This window comes from Budorcas taxicolor, chromosome 2 (assembly GCF_023091745.1).
Source record: "Budorcas taxicolor isolate Tak-1 chromosome 2, Takin1.1, whole genome shotgun sequence".
Lineage (NCBI taxonomy): Eukaryota > Metazoa > Chordata > Mammalia > Artiodactyla > Bovidae > Budorcas > Budorcas taxicolor.
Genome location: NC_068911.1, coordinates 7,521,793 through 7,542,455, shown reverse-complemented (window position 1 = coordinate 7,542,455; position 20,663 = coordinate 7,521,793). Strand labels below are relative to the sequence as shown.

At 53.2% G+C, this 20,663-nt stretch overlaps 2 protein-coding genes and 1 long non-coding RNA gene across 3 annotated transcripts; 2 read left to right on the top strand and 1 right to left on the bottom strand.

Moving 5' to 3' along the window:
- Window positions 1–344: 344 nt before the first annotated feature.
- On the bottom strand, window positions 345–5,059 carry LOC128059828 (uncharacterized). Its single transcript, XR_008200646.1, has 3 exons — window positions 4,936–5,059; window positions 773–882; window positions 345–446 (listed from the first exon to the last, which is right to left on the bottom strand). It is a non-coding gene; the product is annotated as an uncharacterized LOC128059828 (long non-coding RNA).
- A 160-nt stretch (window positions 5,060–5,219) lies between these two features.
- FIS1 (fission, mitochondrial 1) lies at window positions 5,220–8,894 on the top strand. Its single transcript, XM_052662445.1, has 5 exons — window positions 5,220–5,366; window positions 6,244–6,376; window positions 7,633–7,709; window positions 8,150–8,255; window positions 8,584–8,894. The coding sequence occupies exons 1-5, from the start codon at window positions 5,322–5,324 to the stop codon at window positions 8,679–8,681; spliced, it is 459 nt and encodes a 152-aa protein (XP_052518405.1). The 5' UTR covers window positions 5,220–5,321; the 3' UTR covers window positions 8,682–8,894.
- Window positions 8,895–10,784: 1,890 nt separating this feature from the next.
- Window positions 10,785–15,950, top strand: CLDN15 (claudin 15). The gene is made up of 5 exons (XM_052635825.1): window positions 10,785–11,176; window positions 13,862–14,026; window positions 15,146–15,227; window positions 15,305–15,421; window positions 15,501–15,950. Exons 1-5 carry the CDS (start codon window positions 10,960–10,962, stop codon window positions 15,625–15,627), a joined length of 708 nt encoding a protein of 235 aa, XP_052491785.1. The 5' UTR covers window positions 10,785–10,959; the 3' UTR covers window positions 15,628–15,950.
- Window positions 15,951–20,663: the final 4,713 nt, after the last annotated feature.

Here is a 20,663-nt window from a genome sequence, read left to right as displayed (position 1 = left end):
TTTCTTCACAGTCCAACTCTCACATCCATACATGACCACTGGAAAAACCATAGCCTTGACTAGATGGACCTTTGTTGGCAAAGTAATGTCTCTGCTTTTGAATATACTATCTAGGTTCGTCACAACTTTCCTTCCAAGGAGTAAGCATCTTTTAATTTCATGGTTGCAATCACCATCTGCAGTGATTTTGGAGGCCCCCAAAATAAAGTCTGACACTGTTTCCCCATCTATTTCCCATGAAGTGATGGGACCAGATGCCATGATGTTTGTTTTCTGAATGTTGAGCTTTAAGCCAACTTTTTTACTCTCCTCTTTCACTTTCATCAAGAGGCTTTCTAGTTCCTCTTCACTTTCTGCCATAAGGGTGGTATCATCTGCATATCTGAGGTTATTGATATTTCTCGGCAGTCTTGAATCCAGCTTGTGCTTCTTCCAGCCCAGCGTTTCTCATGAGGGGAAACATAAAGTAACACATACTGTGAACTAAAAACACAGGCCACTTGCCAAGAGACAGAAGTCAGTTATACAACAATCTCAGGGACACTGTTGGTGGTTCGGGGGGTTTTGTTTTTAATTTTACTATATTTTACTAAAAAAAGGGGAGGGAGGTTATTGCTGTTGCTTTGCCTGTTTTCATTTTGAATTAATCTGAATTGTTCCTTCCTCATTCATCTGCTGCTTAAGGGAAGTCCTCTACCGTGCGAAACAAAAACCAAAAAAATGACAAATTTACACTTAAATTTTTTAAAGATAAAAACTGGAGCATACTTACAAAGTCGTCATATCCTGTCTGTCTGTTTATTCTTTAACTGACTCCTCGTCTCTGATGCTGAAGCAGGACTCAGGTTTAAATCCCAGCTCCTCCACTTCTAGCTCTGTGACCTTGGGGAGATGAATTAAGCTTTTTGAGTCTCAGTTTCCTCATAGATCAAACAGAACTCTTACCTTCCTGGTGTCATTTTGGACCACAGGTCACATGTGAGCCTTCCTTTATGTGGAGAAGAAAAGAGACAATAGCAGAATAGTCTTTGGCTCCTGGAAGATGTTATCACCATACCCAAACCAACACTCGTGTGGTTCACAAAAACACAGGGCTAACTAAGAGAAGAATGAGCGGTTTTCAGTCTTATATTCTGAAAATGCAGGATGGGTAGTGCTCAGCCTCTCAACAGGAGCCCTCCTAATCTGGATGCCAGGGAAGGCCTTCCCTAAGAAGGAGTCTTAGAGCTTAGAACTGACGTCAGTAGCAATTCACCAGGTCAGTCAGGGCACAAACCTATGTGTCATCCTACCCTCCTCTCTCACATCCAGTCCATCAGCAGTTCTTGCTGACCATACCTTCTGACCACATGTCCTGAATGCCTTCACCTCCACTGCTACCGCTATAGACCAGGTCACCACTCTCTCTTGCCTGGGCCACCCCAGTAGCCACCGGAGGGATTGCTCTATGCTAGATCATTTCACTCTGCTGCCCAAAACCCTCCAATGCCTTCCCATCACTTGTCACATTAAGTCCAGTTTCCTTACCATAGTCTACAAGGACCCCCACGATCTGCCCCTGGCTACCTCTCTGCCCTCATTTTCTAAACCACTCTTATGTGTTCCTTCCTTAAGGCTTTGGCTCTTGCCGTTTCGTCTCCCTGGAGTGTTCTCCCCATTCACCTGCACGGCTACTTCAGTTCTCTGTCCAGGTGTCACTTCTCCACGGTGGGCTTCTTTGAGCTCTCCTCCACCAGCATCCTCTTCTCTCACAGTCCCTTTCCCCTGCTTTTCTTGTTTTCACAGCACCCTGCCATTATTGTGATTCTAGTTATTTACTTGTTTGATTATTTTTTCTGTTTCCCCCACTAAAATGCAAGTTCTCTGAGAACAGGAACTTTAGTCAGTGCTGATCCCAAATACTTAAACAGTGCCTGGCACGTAACAGGTGTTCAATAAGTATCTGTTGAGTGAACTAAATCATAGATGAATGAATGAGTCATATAAGCAAAGCGGGGGGCATTTCACGGCGGAGGGGAGATGTTCTAGATAGCAAGGACTGCATGTACAGAGGGCCTGTGGCCACTAGGGGTTGCAGAACTGGAAGGAGGCCTGTGGGGTTAGTGTACAGACAGGGAGAGGCAGTGAAGGAGAGATGATGCAGAGCAGGAGCCAGACCAGACTAGAGAGAACCTTCTGGGCTTTGCTGCAAGGTTTTGGCCTTTGTTCTAACAGCAGTGAGAAGCTATTAAAGGGTTTCAGATAAACTGAGAACTGTATTTTTATAAGGTCTCTCTGCCTACTCCAAAGTGACAATAGTTTGCATTTGGATGCTATTGAAAAAGATCAGTTCTGTAGGTTAGTCATGTCCCACTCTTTGTGACCCCATGGACTGCAGCATGCCAGGCTTCCCTGTCCATCACCAACTCCCAGAGCTTACTCAAACTCCTGTCCATCGAATCAGTGATGCCATCCAACCATCTCATCCTCTTTCATCCCCTTCTCCTCCTGCTTTCAATCTTTCCCAGCATCAGGGTCTTTTCCAATGAGTCAGTTCTTTGCATCAGGTGGCCAGAGTACTGGAGCTTCAGCTTCAGCATCAGTCCTTCCAATGAATATTCAGGACTGTTTTCCTTTAGGACTGACTGGTTGGATTTCTTTGCAGTCCAGGAAAATCTCAAGAGTTTTCTCCAACACCGCAGTTCAAAAACACCAATTCTTCAGCGCTCAGCTTTCTTTATAGTCTTAACTCTCACATCCATACATGACTACTGGAAAAACCATAGCTTTGACTAGATGGACCTTTGTTGGTAATGTCTCTGCTTTTTAATATGCTGTCTAGGTTGGTTATAGCTTTTCTTTCAAGAAGCAAACATCTTTTAATTTCATGGCTGCAGTCACCATCCACAGTGATTTTGGAGCCCCTCAAAAATAAAGTCTCTCACTGTTTCCCCACCTATTTGCCATGAAGTGATGGGACTGGATGCCATGATCTTCATTTTCTGAATGTTGAGTTTTAAGCCAACTTTTTCACTCTCCTCTTTCACTTTGATTAGGAGGCTCTTTAGTTTTTTGCTTTCTGCCATAAGGGGAGATATGCTTTCTGCATATCTGAGGTTACTGATATTTCTCCCAGCAATCTTGATTCCAGCTTGTGCTTTATCCAGCCCGGCATTTCGCATGATGTACTCTGCCTGTAAGTTAAATAAGCAGAGTGACATTATACAGCCTTGATGTACTCCTTTCCTGATTTGGAACCAGTCTGTTGTTCCATGTCCAGTTCTAACTGTTGCTTCTTGACCTACAGGAGGCAGGTCAGGTGGTATTCCTGGTATTCCTGTCTCTTTTAAGAATTTTCCACGGTTTGTTGTGATCCACATAGTCCAAGGCTTTGGCATAGTCAATAAAGCAGATGTTTTTGAAAAAGACGGAGAGACGTAATTTGGAAGTAAAATGAACAGGCACTACTTCTTATCCCTATAATCCAGGGTGGATGGCTGTGCTTACTGGACCCAAGGAACAAACTTAAGATCTCTTCATTGGCACAGAATCAAGCCATGTAACACATTCTTTTTCCCCCCACAAATTACATTTAACAAACCCTGATGGAGTTTTTGCCATGCGCCAGGCCTGTGCCAAGAGCTACAACAGATGCAAACACGGATGAGGGGTAGCAGGCCACCTGAGGAAAGTAACATCCTGATAGAAATAGTGGACTTTTGCCTTTCTTAAATTCCCTGCCTTCAAAGGAAGGTAAGTTCTACTTGCCCTTAATGTTCAGCCCTGTTTTCACTCATCTGCTTCATATTATGTACACCTTCTTACCCTCTCTGCTCACCCCAATGCCCAGCCAAACTTAGGCACCCAGTACATCTTTGAAGGAACGTAAATTTTTCTCCTTGACTATTATGGAGCCAGTTCCCTAAATTGAGGTTTCTCTTAAAGTTTACTGAGCTCATATCAACTGTCCAAGCCAAATAGAAAAGAATAACTCCCTACTTTAACTCACAAGGCTATGAGGAAAAAAAGATTCAAGGGGCTTTGCAAATGTGAAGGGTGTTTGTTTGGATGCTAACCCTCTGCATTTGCACTGTGGTCATTACTATTATTTCCTGACAATTCAAGAAATATTTCTTGAACATTTCATTTTCCTTGTGCTCAGAGCTAGAGATGGACAGATACACAAGATACAGTTTCTGCCCTCGGGGAACTTACATTCACAGGTGTGCTGGAGTACTGTGGGTCAAGGTAAAGAGAATTTGAAAGTCACTTAGCTTCCCTGGTGGCTCAGATGGTAAAGCATCTGCCTGCAATGCAGGAGACCTGGATTCGATCCCTGGGTTGGGAAGATCTCCTGGAGGAGGAAATGGCAACCCACTCTAGTATTCTTGCCTGGAGAATCCCACGGACGGAGGAGCATGGTAGGCTACAGTCCATGGGGTTGCAAAGAGTCAGACACGACTGAGCTACCCTCATGACCTACGCTTCACTGCACAGAACACAGATGCCAGAGCAGCATGCAGCATTTCCCCTTTCCATGTTTTGTTGCTTCTCACTTCCAAGCTCCTTAATGCCCATGACCCCACATGAATGGCCTTTCCCCCTTGAGTACACCCAGAGGATGCTTTATTAAATAATATTTAAAATATTGGACCTTCTGTGCAAGCAGAGGCAACAGCTTTTCTTTAAATTCCCATTAATAGCATCCCCCATTAGTATGTATTCCAGTCTCTGGTTTACGGTTGACAGATCTAGTTTTCTTTGCTCTTTCATTTTAAGTCCGCCCGGGCCCTGGAAACCCTGGTACTAGTTATGATTTTCTTGCAGACACTAAAAAGTCACGTAGCCCCTAGGGCCCTAGATATCTGGGAGCAGGGAGTTGGGGCAGGGGGGAGGGAGGAAGAGAGAGGGTTAGACTAGATCTTAAAATTACGGGATCCATGCCCAGATCCCCACCTTCTCTTTACGCTGTTTTCAGTCTGGGGGCTAACCATCAAGACACCGTCTCGTACTTCACTGAGGGAGCTTCTGTAGACGGAGGCACTTGCAGGGTACCCAGGAAGACCAGCTTTAGGACTGGCCAGGCGCCGTGCGCGGCCTGCAGGCTCTGGTGAGGGAGAGGGACCAGTTGCAGCATGCGCATCAGTGAGCCCATCTGCGCGCGGCGGCGGCGGTAGGCGGAGGCGGGTTCGGCGGCAGCTACGGGAAGCGATTGGCTCTGCGTAGGGGAGGGCGGTCCCGCTTCCGCCGGAGACCGGAAGTGACTCTCCGCTCCTGTCAGTGGGCCATGGAGAAAGTGGCAGTGTAGCGTCCGAGTTGTGAGGACTGCGGGGCCGGCGGCCATGGAGGCCGTGCTGAACGAGGTGGTGTCTGTGGAGGACCTGCTGGTGAGGCCCGGCTCCGAGGGAGGGAAAAGGAAGATTCGGAGGGGCGGGCCCTGAGGAGAGTCGGGTAGGGGCCAAACTCTCCTCCCAGCATCAGTTTTGCCTAGAGAAGCCGAACTACGGCTCCCGGCAGCCCCAGCAGCGTTCGGCTCTTGCCCAGAGGGTCCACTTTGCCCCAGAGCCTAGTGGGAGTTGTAGTTGCCTGTGCCACCACGCCTCAGACTCGGGGCCTGGAGTCTGACAGGTGCTAGGTTCTCTCAGAAGCTCGAGGTCAGGATGCGGGCACTTGATTTTAAGTGCTCCTTCAGTGGCGGGGGAGCACAGCGACCACCGTAAAGTTTCACATAGTACTCAATCCGGCACAGCGCTAAGTCCCTTGTAGGGGATGTCTCAATCTTCGTAGCTCTAATAGGAAGTAGGCAGGTTTATTACGGTTTTTTCCTTCAGATAAGATAGGGTCCAGACTAGGCAGGGTGGGGCTGAGAGAAGCAGTCTCCGACGAGGGGCCGCGTGGGCTGGACTGTTGTTGAGCTATTCTGACAGCCTGTTTACTGTTCAGGCCAGCCTCCCGGGGTCAGCTGCTCGGGGAGCGGTGCCTGGGGCCGCCACCAGGTGGCATCTCCACTCGGCACCACTAGGGGGAGGGAAGCAGAGAGGGGAGGTCCAAGGAGACAAAGGAGACGACCCGGCACTAAGAAGCAGAATGCCTGGGTCCCAGAGATGAAGATTGCAGGACCTGGGGTACCCCATGGTCGGGTACCCCAAGACCCGAACGGGGGTTGTGGCAAGGGAGAAGATGGGTAACAGGGACGCCCAGGTCCTGCTAGAGTTCAGCTTGCCCCCTTCACTTCTAAATGACTCCTCTCCTCTCCTGTGGCAGAAATTTGAAAGGAAATTTAAGTCTGAGAAGGCAGCAGGCTCGGTGTCCAAGAGCACGCAGTTTGAATATGCCTGGTGCCTGGTGCGAAGCAAATACAACGACGACATCCGTAAAGGCCTTGCTCTGCTGGAGGGTGAGGTGCTAGGCTGACTCCCCAACTCGCCCCTTCCCAACTTGCCATCGTCGTTCTCTGCCACCATTGGCCTGGTTTGCTCCCTCCATCTCCAGTGTGGGGATCCTTTCAACATGGGATCTCAGCGTTCAGTTATCTTCCAGTAAACTCACTGCAGGAAAGGGCTGCACTTAGTCTGACTTCTCCCAGTGTGCTTTTGGCTACTTGCTACCTCATTGGTGTTTTGCCAGACAGTCATAGCATGTCAGTCCCCGAGGGACTTTGGTGATCTGGTCATGTAGACAGAAGGAAAGGGACTGGTCTCAGGTCAGACAGCTGGTCAATTAATGGCTGAATTGGGAACAGAAGCTCCTGTCTTCATGTGTCCCAGTCATGTTGTCTTTGCCCCCACACCTCACCTTATTGGTTATTTAGCAGCTATTGTTGAAAACCTTTGGGGCGAGTCACGTAAAAGTCCAGAAGACCGTCCTCAAAACCTGTGAGCAGATGGTGTTTTTTTTAATCAGAATACTGTTTCCTGTTAACTTTGGATAGGTCAGCATTTGTCAGAGGCCACAATACTTGACCTTTAAATTTCTCTGTACCCCTTTTCTCTTGGTCAAGTAATGGTGTATAAACAATCACTGTACTAGCCAAAGATACCTATTGTAAATCCATAAAAGTAAGAATCTTCCTGAATGCAAATCATCTCAGCCTCCAGTTCCTAAGAAATAGGACACAGCTGCAGAAGTGGTCTCTAAACATTGCCATTCTAGTTGACAGACGCTTGGGAAGCTGTATAAACACCTGCCCACTTAGCAACAAATTCTAGTACACAGAGTACAGCTGAACACGTAACCTTATGGGAAGTCACTGAACTTAGAAAGTTAGATGGGATCTTTCAGGGAAGGGTAGTTGAAGGCAAGTTTGGAGCTGTTTTTTTAAAAAGAGAAGGAGTGAAAACTTATTTTGAACACTACTCTGGGCAGCAAGCAACTGGAGTAGAGATGCCTCTGGCTTGTCCACTGCTCTGATTTGCTTTTAGTTCACTTGGATGAACCAGAGTTGACTGGAGTGTTGATATGGGGGCTGCGTACACCTCATTGTTGGCTGGGGTTCATGCTGCCCCATGGCTCTGGGTAGGAAGCCTGGAGTGACTGGAGCTGAAGTGGAGGCTCAAGACAGTGAATTTAGGGAGTGAACGGGCTGTCTGGGACACAGGCACTAAGAAAGAAGAGAAGGGGTTTTCACCTTTTTCCTTCCTCCCGACTCCCCAGAGCTGCTGCCCAAAGGGAGCAAAGAGGAGCAGCGGGATTATGTCTTCTACCTGGCCGTGGGGAACTACAGGCTCAAGGTAAAGCAGAGCTCTTCCTTGTCCCCCTCCACCCTGCCTGGGTGGTCAAGCACCCACTCATCTCTCTCCTCCAGGGTAGAGCCCAGGCCAAAGAGGCCAGCAGGCAGGGGGTGGCGTTGGGTACAGAGGTGCAAGGTGAAGGCAGGCCAGGACACTAAAGGGAGGCGAGGGGCGGGGGATCCGGGTGCCGAGGGCGTGGCGAGCAAAGTGATGTCAGCACTGGGGTGCAGCCCCAAGCCTTGGGCTGTTATCTCCTTCAGCTTATCACCCCCACACAGTCGGGGTGGTTTGTGGACTCTACTCCTCTGGGTGGGGCTGGAGCAAGGGAGGGGGTGCAGGGAGAGGGAGGAGCCCCAGGGCCAGCGGAGAGAAGGCCCCTCTGATGGGCAGGCGGAGGGATGGAATTCTGAGGGGGTGTGTGTTGTTTTCCCTGAGTGCAGGAATATGAAAAGGCCCTGAAGTATGTGCGAGGGCTGCTGCAGACAGAGCCGCAGAACAACCAGGCCAAAGAACTGGAACGGCTCATTGACAAGGCCATGAAGAAAGGTGAAGGCCGTCCTCTCTGCCCCTCTGCCTCCCTCCACTCCCTGCCCTCATGTTTCCTTGGCCCCCAGCATCCCTGGGCCCCTCTCCACTCTCTTAACTCCTCTTCTGTCGCCCATGCCTGGGCCCTCTGGTCTCCCTTCAGATGATGCCCTCCAGGCAGTTCCTCCTCAAACCCTCTTCTTTCCCTGGCCCTCAGGGCCCCTCACACCAGGACTCCAGGGAGAGAGGCATGTCTTCTGCCAAGGAGCAGCAGGCCGTGAGGTGGTAGCCCAGGTCGCCACAGGGACTAGGTTTGGCCTCGTGACAGTCTCCCTTTTCCTCTCCCCAGATGGATTAGTGGGCATGGCCATCGTTGGAGGCATGGCCCTGGGCGTAGCGGGACTGGCTGGACTCATCGGACTTGCTGTGTCCAAGTCCAAATCCTGAAGGAGACGGCATCCCTGCGTCTGTGCAGGGACACGTGGGAGCCCGTGGAGGACACTGGAAGAGAGGCCCACCCCCCCGGCCATCCCTTTCTTCTCCTGCACTGCATCCCTGTCCTCTGTGGACGTCACCCTCCTCTCCCCTGAGACCTGTCACCTATCCCCAAATCATGTGCTTGGAGATGAGTGTAAATAAACCTGGACTTGGGCTTGGGAACCTCTGGTGTCCATGTTGAGAAAGGGGTGGGTTTGGTTGGGCCCAGGAGATAAGAAAATGGAATATATGGCTAAGCTTACGGGGTCACACGTGTACCCTTCCTGCTCTGCGCCCTCCTCCTCCTACCCCGGAGGCTGCTGTGGGGTTCTCCTTTGTCCACCAAGCTGCCCAGACCCCACACCCTTCCTTCCTTCCCCCACCACTAGCCATGTCCTTGAGCAGTGGCAGGCAGCATAGGGATGTGGCCTTTGCATGGCCTTAGACTCCTGACAAAAAACTGACCAGAGGCGGGAAGGGCAGAGCTGAAAGGGACAGGCAAGACTGATGTCTCCTCTGACCCACTCAGCTGCCTCTCAGCGTGGAGTTTTCCACACCAGGGAGGCCCCCACTCAGCTTCCTCCAAAACCTCCGCCCTTCCCTCCCTTTGTCCTGCGTCCTCCCCTTCCTCCTCCCTGTCCCTCTCCTTAAGGGAGGGGGGCCACCGGGGGCGGGGCAGGGGGGGAGGAAATGGGCATTTGGCATGGACTTGGCAGAGGTCACAGAAGAGGTCAGGAACCCAGGACATCCCAGTTGCAGAAAGAAGGTTGGAACCCAGTCTCCACCCAGCCCACTTGGCCTCACACCCGTTAGCCCGTGCCAGGCTCAGCCTGGGCCTGTCTTGCTTCACTTCATACCTCTCATTCCTTATCTCCGCTGGGGGGACAGGGGAGGAGGCACCTGCGGGCAGCATGGAGGAGCCTGGCACAGGGAAGAGGATGGGGATTACACCTCAGCACAGTGATGTCCCGTGTGACTGCCTGGGTGTAGAATGAGCCCCTTGGAACTGAGCCCCAGGCATGCTCGCCAGAAGAGAACCGGAGCTGTCCGGGCTGTGGCCTCAGGGTGGGAAACGAGACCGTCTCTGCCAGGACAGGTGCTCAGCGTTGGCTTGGGGTGGGGACCCAGAGGTTTCTAATCTGTCATAATTAGTAGAGCCGGTGACGGTTCTGATAACTCTGAGCTGCTTAGATTATCAGAGGATCACGTCCTGGGCTTGTGATTTATCCCACTTAAGGCCCCTTTGGCAGCAAGATCAAGCTTTTTGCCGAGAGTCAAAGATCAACCCAACAAGGGGAGAAATTCAAGTTCAGGAAGTTGGAAGTTTGGAGGAGAACAACCCCTGGTGGCCTCAACCTGGGCCTTGGACACCCAGGGCATTCACCTGGTACTGAGCAGTTCATACTTGCAAGGAGCTTTGATATGCGGTCACAGTTCTCAACATAACCTACGAAGTGAGGAGGAATAGTTCAGTTCATGGAAGCAGAAACAAGCTCAAGGGGCTCCTACTTCATGCCCGTGGCGAGTTGGTAAAGGATAGGACCTGGTTTGAATCCCGGTTGGTTGGTTTCCAAAGCCATGGGTTCCCCCAGATTTCCCATTCCCTCATTCAACCTTACTCTTCCTTGGAGACTCAACCCTGAGGTCTCTTGAGTTTCTTGAACTGTTCTCACCAGCATTCAGAGAGGGTGGCTCAGCTGCCTTGATCCTTCCCCACCGAAAGGTGCAGGGGGCCCCTCTGTGTTCATCCTCGGTCTCTTGCCTCAGCCGCTTCCTCTTTCCTTGCCCCGATGAAAGCTGAGTCAGAAGCCAGCGCTTCCCCTTGGCTCCCAGTGCCTCCCATGGGAGCCCCTTCTTGGCGGCGCGTCCGTTAGTCACTCCCCGGTAAGTCCTCTCCCCCCACCCTCGAGGGGCGGGGAGCCCAGGGCAGCCCAGAGGCCAGGGGGGAGGGGGTGGACTTTTGGCCCGTTTCGTTTATTCCCTCCATCTCCTCGTCAACAGCTGCTGTGCGCGCTTGGCTCATTCCTCTGACGGACCTGCGGGGAAGCGAAGAGACCGGGGGAGAGGGCAGGAGACAAACCGGAGACGGACCTGGGCCACGGAAGAGGCCGAGGCTGCAGCCTGCCTCCCTCTCTTTCCCTAGCCTGCCTGAACCACCCTCCTTGGCCAAAGCCCCCTCAGGTTCCCCCGGGGCCCAGCCCCTCCCCTCTCTGGGGCCCCGGGCTCCCCTCGGGGCCTGTGTCCCACCATGCCGGTGGCTATGGAGATCTTCGGCTTCTTCCTCACAGCCGTGGGGCTGCTGATGCTGGGGGTGACCCTGGCGCACAGCAGCTGGCGAGTGTCCACCGTGCATGGGAATGTCATCACTACCAACACCATCTTCGAGAACCTCTGGTACAGCTGTGCCACCGACTCCATGGGCGTCCACAACTGCTGGGAGTTCCCGTCCATGCTGGCCCTCTCCGGTACGGGCTGGGGAGAGCCGAAGGGAGCAGAGGGAGGCGGGAGGCTGGAGAGACCCCAGGGAGGGTGGGCGCTGCCTGTGGTTGGACCTTGGGCGCCATACGGCCCAGGGAAGCCAGATGCAGTGAGGAGACCTGCTTCCTGTAGCCAGGAGTGCTGGGGGTATCTCTGTCTGGAACTCCAGCAGAGGCCGCGCCACACGTGGCCCCCTGCTCTAGCATGACCCTCTGTCTTTGTGGCTGCAAGTGCAGGCACCGGGGCTAGAGTGCCAGCCCTGACACCTGCCGTGGACCTGCTCCATGCCTCCTGATAAGATGAGCTTCATTTGACCCATCTGTTAAAACTCAGGTCAGAATAGCACTGGTTCACTGGGTGGTCGTGAGGATTATGTGAGATGAAATGTGCAGAAAATGTTAACACTAGGTTGGCGTCTACGTTCGCTCAATCAAATCCAGCACTTTAGTTTTGGGGTGAGAGTGCTGGGGCTTGTGGGGTGAAGAGGAAACCCCACCTTGGATTCCTGGGTGTTGAGATACTTAGAAGTCTCAATAACTGCACCAGGCTTCCACTGGGGCATTGGTCTCACTGCCATGGCGAGCTCTAGAAGGCTGTTTTAAATGGAGTCCTCTTGCACATCTCAGTATGCACTGTAGTCAGGGATGTGTGTGCATATGTGTTTGGGGTTGTTGGTGGGCTGGAGCCTACAGCTCTTTTGGCCCCAAAAGGCCCTCCCTGGTGCCTGGAGCTCATACTGTGAGCAGTACGCATCACTCCCCCACCCGCGGAGTCCTTCAGTCGGCCCGGCCCTCGCCAGTGCGCTGCAGCTCCCGTGCCCTCACTGGGGGCTGCTGGAGCCATCATGCCCTTCCAGGGTCCCCAGCTGCAGGGGCCAGGTGGCAGGGGAAGGAGCTGAGGCCAGCATGCCAGGCAACTGCCTCCCCGAGTATCAGAGATGCTATGAGCCGCTAGGGAGTCTGGGTGGGTCTCCCCTGCCCCTACTATTCCCAGGGTCTCCTGAGGCAGCTGCAGGGGCTTCATGCTCTCATCCCATCCAGGACCCCCCCCCCCCCCAAAAAAAAAAGAACTTCTATGAAAGCTGAGTACAATCTGGGTCAGACACCAGGATCGGACGGCCAGAATCGTGGGTGGGCAGGAGGGACATTGGCTGCAGCCACTCAGCAGCGTGGTGTGAGGAGGGGCCCCACTGGGACTGCTGCTCTCATGACTGCGCACAGAAGACAATGAAAGATGGAGATGCAAGGGCGAGCGAGCCGAGCGGGGAGGGCAGAGAGCACGCAGCTGTCCAGGGATAGGCTGAGGCTCCAGGCATCATCAGTGCTTCGCGTGCACCATTTCAGTGCTGTTTACAGCCCCGCCATTGGCAGCATTAGTAACCTCATCTCAGAAGCAGGAAAACTGCATGCTGACCTGCCCTGAGCCACCCAGGTGGTTGGGGGGCTGGAATTCAGAGCCAGCCGATACTCCGTTCCCAGGCTAGTTCTGGTCCTGGGGGGGTCCTGTCACTCACACCGCAGCCACGCAGCTGCTTATGGGCCCTTCAATAACGTCTCCTTATCTACAAGAGCTCCCTGGGGATCCGGAGCTGGTCTGCCCAGGTGGGGATGGGTTGGGGGGTGGATGGATAAGTAGGGGGAGAGGCTGGGGGAACTCCAGAGGAAGTGACCGGAAAGGAGAAAGTGCTCACAGGGAACTTTGCCCCTCCTCCCTGCCCCCCAACGCTGAGCCACTTCACATCTTCCTGGCAGGGGCCCAGCCTTTCCCCTTCAACACGGGTGGCACTGCCCCACCCAGGGAAGGGGTGCAAGGTCCTTGGGAGTGCTTGGCAACTGTCGAAGACCTAGGAGGAGGAAGGGGGCCCAGAAAGGGAGCAGCCGTTTCCTTCGGCTCTGAGGAAGGAGCATATGAGCTAGGCTTGCCTCGCACCAGTCCTAGGCCCAGGTATCCCACCTTCCAGATTAGAAGCTGCCACTGCTGCCCCCTATCGGTCACTCCGGGAAGAGGCTGGGTTCACGATGTCAGGCACTGTGCAGAGCGCTAAATGGGACCTCCCAGATGTGAGCGATGGGAGGGGTGCTCACAGAGTGTAGTGTCTGTAACACCCAGCAGAGCATAGCGGTTCTCAACTAGTGGTAGCTTTTTGACAATGTCTAGAGATTTTGATTGTCCTGTCTGGGGGGACTGCTACTGACGTCTCGTGGGCAGAGGCCAAGGATGCTGCTAAACACCCTACAATGCAGGGACTTCCCTGGTGGTCCAATGGTTGAGGTTCCCTGCTTCCACTGCAGGGGGTCACCAGGTTTGATCCCTGGTCAGGGAACAAAGATCCTGCATGCCAAGTAGTGTGGCAAAAAATTAAAAAAAAATCCTGCAAAAGGAGTATCACCCCCAGGACAAAGCATTATTAGCCAAAGTGTCTAAGTGGCGCTGAGCAGAAGCCTTGTAATGGAGGCAGAGGCGAAGTGCACCTGGAGGGTCGAGGGGTGCGGAGGTGAGCTCCTGGGAAGGAGGGGGTGTGACCCCTCAGGCTGACCCCTCAGATGGGATGGGGCCCAAAGAGGAAGCAGAGGACTTGAGGGCTTGTAGGGACTGACTCTGTCACAGGCTGGAGAGCAGGCTGAGGGGAAAGGGCCGGCTCTGGGACCCATGGCTGCGCCCCGCTTCCCCAGGGTACATCCAGGCCTGCCGGGCGCTCATGATCACCGCCATCCTCCTGGGCTTCCTGGGCCTCTTCCTAGGCATGGTGGGGCTGCGCTGCACGAACATTGGGGGCCTGGAGCTCTCCAGGAAAACCAAGCTGGCGGCCACCGCAGGAGCCCTACACATCCTGGCTGGTAATCGGGGGAAGTCATGGGTGGACCCCGCGCTGCAGTGGGAGGGGGTGGTACTGCAGTGGGGGTGGGATGGACAACCCAGACCCCAGGGTTGCCTCACCTTCCCCTTTGCATTGACACCTGCCCCCTCTCCCTGCTCACCCCACCCTCACCCATACTCACCAAATCCCTTGGTTACAAATCAGTCCATTAGCAATGTTTCTTGAGCCTGCAGTAGGCGCCAGGCATGAGCGAGGTGTGGGAGCGAATCCAAAGGTGAGAGTTCCTGCCCTCCAGTGCTTACAGTCTGGCTGGGAAGATCAGAGCTAGGACGTGCACGCACGCACACACATACACACACACTGTGCACAATAACAGTACCACAAGACTTGCCATCCCTTTTCAATTTGCAAGACATGTCTGTGCACATCCCCTCACAACACGCCTGTGAGATAGAGCAGGTCTTGTCCTGTTCTCCAGATGTGGACACAGGCTCAGAGAAGCCAGGTGGCATACTGGAAGACAGCCCCAGGGGGCGGCCAGGCTGGACCAGTAGTCCAGGAGCCTGGCTGGCTTCAGGCCTTCATGCACTGAGCCATAAGGCCTAGGAAATTGGTGTCAGCACAGGCAGGGCTGATCAGGGAAGACTGCTTGGGCTTTTGAGGATGGGTAGGAGCTGGTGACGGAGAAGGCAATGGCACCCCACTCCAGTACTCTTGCCCGGAAAATCCCATGGATGGAGGAGCCTGGTAGGCTGCAGTCCATGGGGTCGCTAAGAGTCAGACACGACTGAAGCGACTTAGCAGCAGCAGCAGCAGGAGCTGGTGAGCAGATTCCTACTGCAGAAACTGTGGTCCAGGCACTAGAGGTAGGAGGGACAGGGCAGGTGTGGGATAAACAGAGGGAAGAGGGGCTGAGGAGCAGAGTGGAGGCTAGACAAGAAAGGTGGGCTGCAGTGTGTCCTGGGTGCTGGATGGAGCAGCCTGCCGTAGCTTGACGTAGGAAACAGAAGTGAGGAGCTGGCGAGAGGAAATGAAAGGGATCCGATGAAGCTTGCTCTTGCATTTGATGCCCATATCCTTTCTCTGGGCTGCCCCTTCCTCCGCCAGGCCTAGCTGGGTTCTCCGGTTCCTCCCCCAGGTATCTGCGGGATGGTGGCCGTCTCCTGGTACGCCTTCAACATCACCAGGGACTTCTTCGACCCCTTGTACGCCGGAACCAAGTGAGTGTGGGGGACAGTGGGTGGGTCTCAGTGCGACTCCTGAACTAGCGCCGCCTGCTCACCGTCCTCGTCCCCAGGTACGAGCTGGGCCCTGCCCTCTACCTGGGCTGGAGCGCCTGCCTGCTCGCCATCCTGGGCGGCATCTGCCTCTTCTCCAGCTGCTGCTGCTCCCGGGACCGGGACCCCGCCGCCGGGTAAGGGAGGGCGCGCCGCGGGGGCGGAGTGCGGGGCAAGGGCCGCACATCCTTCTGACCGGGTTCTCTCCCCGGCCAGCGTCCAGCTTCCCTACAAAGCCCCCGTGATACCGGCCGCCAGCCTCGCTGCCCGCCTGCCCGCCGCAGCCTCGGATGAAGAGGGAGACAGCAGCTTTGGCAAGTACGGGAAGAACGCTTACGTATAGGCAGCCGGGCCTGTGGACCCATTCCCTTCCCACTGCCCGCAGTGGAGAGGGGTCCCTGGAATACCTGGGCTGCGGGCGCGGGCCCCTGCTCCAGGTTATCAAGTTCAGGGCCAGCCACGCTCTGGCTCCGCCCCCTGCCCGGAAGCCACACCCAGCTCTGGCCTCAGGCCCCGCCTTCCCAATGGGAGCTCCGCTCTGGCTACGCCTCTTTCCTCTGGTTCTCCGGATCCTCTGTGGCCAACAACCGGCCTCCTGAGAACTCATCTCTGGCCTCTGAGGCTGGACCCCTCTTAACCTTCTGAGTCTAGGTTCCGGGCCGTTAAACGGGTGGAGGCGTCCCCGAGTGTTTGCAGTCTGTATAAATTCATGCGTAAATAAACTTGTGAACTGTTCTGGGGCTGAAGGTGTCATGAGGCAATTGACCCAGCAAGGGGTGGCTGAGGCAACACCCAGGATCACATCAGTTCCTGGACCCCAGGCTGTCACCTGTCCACTGCCTTTGGACTGCCCCATCTGGCAAAGGAGGAAAGGAGTTGCAAGTAGTTTGTAGAGTGTGGCATTCTCACAAGTACTGATAAGGCCCAATAAGGAGCAGATAAGGACCGGAATAGCAGATACCCTCTGGCCAGACTGATAACAAGTCATTCCTTTTACTCTGGACCTTTCTCACAGCTGTACAAGGAGATGATTGGTCTAGAGTTTCTTTATCTGGACCTGAGAGTGGATATCAGAAATTGACAAGCCCTTTGAAATGGTGTCAAGTCAGCCAGGCCTGGAGCAAGTACATTTTTCTGGGGATGGTTCAGTAACTTCCAGAAAAGGCACTGGAGGTCTGTTCAGAGGCCTGTGTATTGGTGGTGTGTGTGTGTGACTGAATGGTATCCAGCTCAGACATGGCTACAGGGCCGTGGGCATGCTTGGCACAGGCCCAGCCAGCACCGAGCAGAGCCGGTACACACTTGAAGCAGGAAACTGAGGCTGAGGGAAAGAAGCCTGGCATCCAGTGTTAGGAGCAGAGAGCAGGGTCTACCCTGGCACCCATCCCGTCGTGCTGCATACAGCACCGAGTCCCTTGGCGGTGGCGTGGCACTTAACCTTCCTTTGATCCCATCTGCTCACCTGCACTGACTCTCCTGGGATGTAGAGACCTCCCACACCTGCGTTCTAACTGGGCCCTCTCCTGAGCTTCAGGAGTCGTGCAGCCCTCGAGTGTTGTCACCAGGCTGGGTGAATCCATCACTTTCCCCCCAAATCACAGTTTCTTCCAGGCCAAACTCTTGAGCCTCATAGATTGACCACCTCAGTCCTCTCTGGCTGCTCCTTCACTTCCTCTTCACCACCTTCCCCTCAGCTGGCAGCCAAATCCTATCAGTTCTCCACAGAGCTTTCCACTTCCACCGAGTTCTCTGCCTTGTCCTGCCTGGTGTTGGGTCCAGCCCCCATCCCCAGACTCTGATGTTAAGAGAACCCCCTTAAGTGAGCTTTGTGACCCAGTTCCCATTTCTCCCTATTCATCATCCTGCCCTGGCAGCAGCACCCTGGTGCCACAGGAAAAAGACAAGACAATTACACCTTGGCACGCTGCCTGGCCCTAGCCCAACTTTAAAAAAAAAATCAATTTGGCTGCATCAGGTCTTAGTTGCCACACTCCACACTCGTGGGCTCTTTATGGCAGCAAGCTGGCTTCGCTCCAGTTGTGGCGCACCACCTTAGCTGCCCTTCAGCATGTGAGATGTTAGTTCCCCGACCAGGGATTGAACCTTCGTCCCCAGCACTGGCAGGCAGATTATTAACCTCTGAACCACCAGGGAAGTCCCTAGCTTTCCTTTCTATCCCTATTTCTTACTATTCCTCCATACATCCGTGGTCTCCCAGTAAGCTGGACTGCTCACGTGGACACACACATTCGAATCAGGGCTTCCTACTGGGCTCCGCCCAGAACACATGCTTGCCATGCTATTCCCTACCCCTGCCCCCCTAACACTTGGCTTTCATACCATTTGTGGCTGTCCCCAGGCCAAGTCCAAAGTCCACGTGGAAAGGACTGTACAGAAACACAGACACTGGGAAGCGGGTTTCACGCAGGCCCTCAGTGTAACAACCTGCAGGACAGGCCCTGGGCCACGTGATGCTGACCTGCCTCTTCTCACCCCTTCCCCCTTTCAGGAAAACCAACCTGAGCCAAGTTTCACATTCGAGCCTTGACTGCGTGCCTTCATATGACCATGGGGTTAAGTTTTGGTTTCTTTGTCCATCAAGCAGGGTCACATGGCTATAAAGGGCTATCAAACTACTTTTTAACCCTTTTTAACATTATTTTCTTCTTTGCTAGAAGCTACAGAAGCAAGATCTGGTCCCTGCCCTCAGAGAACTCACAGGCTGGGAGCAGACAAAAATGCAGACAGCTAGTTACCACGTAATGGGCAAGGTGCTACGGCTGCTTGTTCCAAGAAGCCTCTGATTTCCAAGGAACCGGCTATGAAAAAGCTCAACAACAAACTGCTTAGGTCTTGGGCAATGAGGTCAATAGCTGAGCACTCACCGAAAACCAGGCACTGGGCCTGGTACAGTCTCTAGTTCTCTGATTTCTGGGAGGTGGCTGTAACAGAGTCAGAGGGGCAAAGTGGTCTGTCCAACCTTGTAAGCAGCACTAATAATTAGTAGTACAGTGAAGTGAAAGTGTTAGTTGCTCAGTAGTGTTCAACTATTTGCGGCCCCACGGACTGTAGCCCACCAGGCTCTCTGTCCCAGGGGGTTTCCCAGGCAAGACTACTGGCACCGGTAGCCGTTTCCTTCTCCAGGGGAATCTTTCTGACCAGGGATTGAACCCGGGTCTCCCACATTGAAGGCAGATTCTTTACCATCTGAGCCACCAGGGATTTCCCAAAGACTCAGGTGTTTCCCGAGGTGGGGACCAAGTCTCCACTAGTACATAGGAAGCTGGCAAAAACTGCTCAATATTTTCCTTGAGGAATTATAGTTTTAAATCAGGGTCTGGAGATCCTTCCCAGAAAAGATCAATAAATGATTTGTAGAGCCAGTCAGCATGAGGCGGCCCCTGGGATCCTATCAAGGCCAGCAGACGAAGACTGTGTGTGTCAGAGTAGACAAATCTTACACCATGCGGAACAACAAATATGAAACAAAGTCAGTACACTTAGGAAACAAACCAAGGAGACGGTGCTGACTCAGCAGCAATCCAACAGGAAATCCGAAGGAGGTGATCACAGTGAAGCACAGGTGTTCCTCAGCCAAGAAATAGTCTTGTCTTTTTTTTTTGTCACACTGTGCAGCTTTTGGGATCTTAGTTCCCTAACCAAGAATCGAACCTGGGGCCCAGCTGAGTGAAAGCGCTGAGTCCTAACCACTGGATTGCCAGGAAATTCCTTCTATTTTCTTTCTTGAGTGCACTTCTTGGCAGAGAGGAAAATAGAAAGGCTAGGATCCAGGAAGGTTTCCCTGCCTGCGAGCAAGATAATTAATCTAGGCCAGAGCCAGCAGCCAGTAGACTGAATTCCTGATGTCCCAGTTACTATTGCCGTCCAACCAACCATCCCAAGGCTCAAAGGCATAAACTGTTTTATTATACGCATAGATCCTGTAGGTCAGGAATTTAGAGCAGAGATGGCCAGTGTCTGCTCCAAGATGTTGAGGACACAGCTAGGAAGACTCAAATGGGTGAGGGTGACTCGATGTCTGGGGTTTGGAATCATCAGGAAGCAGCTTCACTCCTATGATGGAAGCCTGGGCTGGGAAGGCTTGAAGGCTTGTTCACCTGGACCTGTCAACGGGAGGACCTGCACACAGAGGGCTTCCTCACAGCATGGCAGCTTCAGGACGCCTGGATTTCTTACAAAGTAGCCGAGGGCTCCAAAGGCAAGTATCGAGGGACGGGGCAGAAGCTGCACTGTCTTTTACCACCTGGCTTTTCACGTCCCATGATCACTCTTCTACCATTGTCTACTGGGCCAAGCAGTTGTTAGGTCTGACCAGATCCCAGGGGAAGGGGACCAAGAGCCACTTTTTGATGCTTGAAGGATAGTAAAAAATTTTACAGCCATTTCTGAAAACCACCACGCTGAGGATTGTCTCTTAAACCCTGTCCTTACCACCATTCAACACGACGCTGTCACCCAACACCACTTGCCCAACCACCAGTCTCCGGAAGAAAGAGCAAGCAACTTCCCAGGAAGACTGGTAACACCTGGCGAGAAAGCCCAACCACAAGAAAGTCCCCCAAAGCAGGGAGAAGAGCCTAAGAAGGCCCCTGACACCAGCCTGGCTGGATCTCATTAATATCTTATTGAAATAACCTGTGTCACAGATATTTCCTAAGCATCTGCTTTGCTATGTTGCAACAAGGTAATGAGCCTCAAGACAGCAACTCCGAGGCGTTTTTGAGCTCACAGCTTATAATCCACTTAGAAAAGGTGTGGGTTTAAGAAGCTCTAGGGCCACAAGGTTATATTAATAGCATCAGGGCCTCCAAGAACAGAAGCCTCTGTACCATGAACTCCCTGACGCTTCCCAGAAATGTCTGGGTTTTCTCTGCTACTAATAATTTCATACACCACAGTCCATGATAAGACGGGCTTCCTAAGGACAACTGGGATGGGCGGCACCAAGGACAAGGGCCCAGTCTCTCCCCTTGGGTAAGAAACAGAGACAAAGACAGGGCTGGCTCCTTCTGTGTTACCCTTCTACATCCCCGTCCCCAGCCCTCACTCCACTTCCCCATCACCAGTCCTGGGACTCAAAATACACTCAGAGGAACTAGAGAAAGAAAATGCGAAAAAAAAAAAGAAAAAGAAACTAGATCAATAACCAAAAAAGCAACCAAAAGCAGCAGCCAAGAAATGCAACGACATAGCTGAAGAATAGGACAGCATCTCTCCTGGTCAGGGACCCAGAGGGGCAGACAGTGGGAGGAGTGATTGACAGGTAGGAGGCAAAGACACAGAGCAGCGAGTTCGAGAAACAAGGGACCCACCAGCCTCACCCCCAAAATCCCACAGAACCACCCGGGCAGGCTCCTC

Bases quoted from the DNA above. Each gene is read 5' to 3' on its own strand.
- FIS1 (XM_052662445.1), top strand. From the start codon at position 5,322: ATGGAGGCCGTGCTGAACGAGGTGGTGTCTGTGGAGGACCTGCTG. The intron at 6,377-7,632 runs GTGAGGTGCTAG...CCGACTCCCCAG, and splicing joins AGGCCTTGCTCTGCTGGAGG to AGCTGCTGCCCAAAGGGAGC. The intron at 7,710-8,149 runs GTAAAGCAGAGC...CCCTGAGTGCAG, and splicing joins TGGGGAACTACAGGCTCAAG to GAATATGAAAAGGCCCTGAA.
- CLDN15 (XM_052635825.1), top strand. From the start codon at position 10,960: ATGCCGGTGGCTATGGAGATCTTCGGCTTCTTCCTCACAGCCGTGGGG. The intron at 15,228-15,304 runs GTGAGTGTGGGG...CCTCGTCCCCAG, and splicing joins CCCTTGTACGCCGGAACCAA to GTACGAGCTGGGCCCTGCCC. The intron at 15,422-15,500 runs GTAAGGGAGGGC...CTCCCCGGCCAG, and splicing joins GACCGGGACCCCGCCGCCGG to CGTCCAGCTTCCCTACAAAG.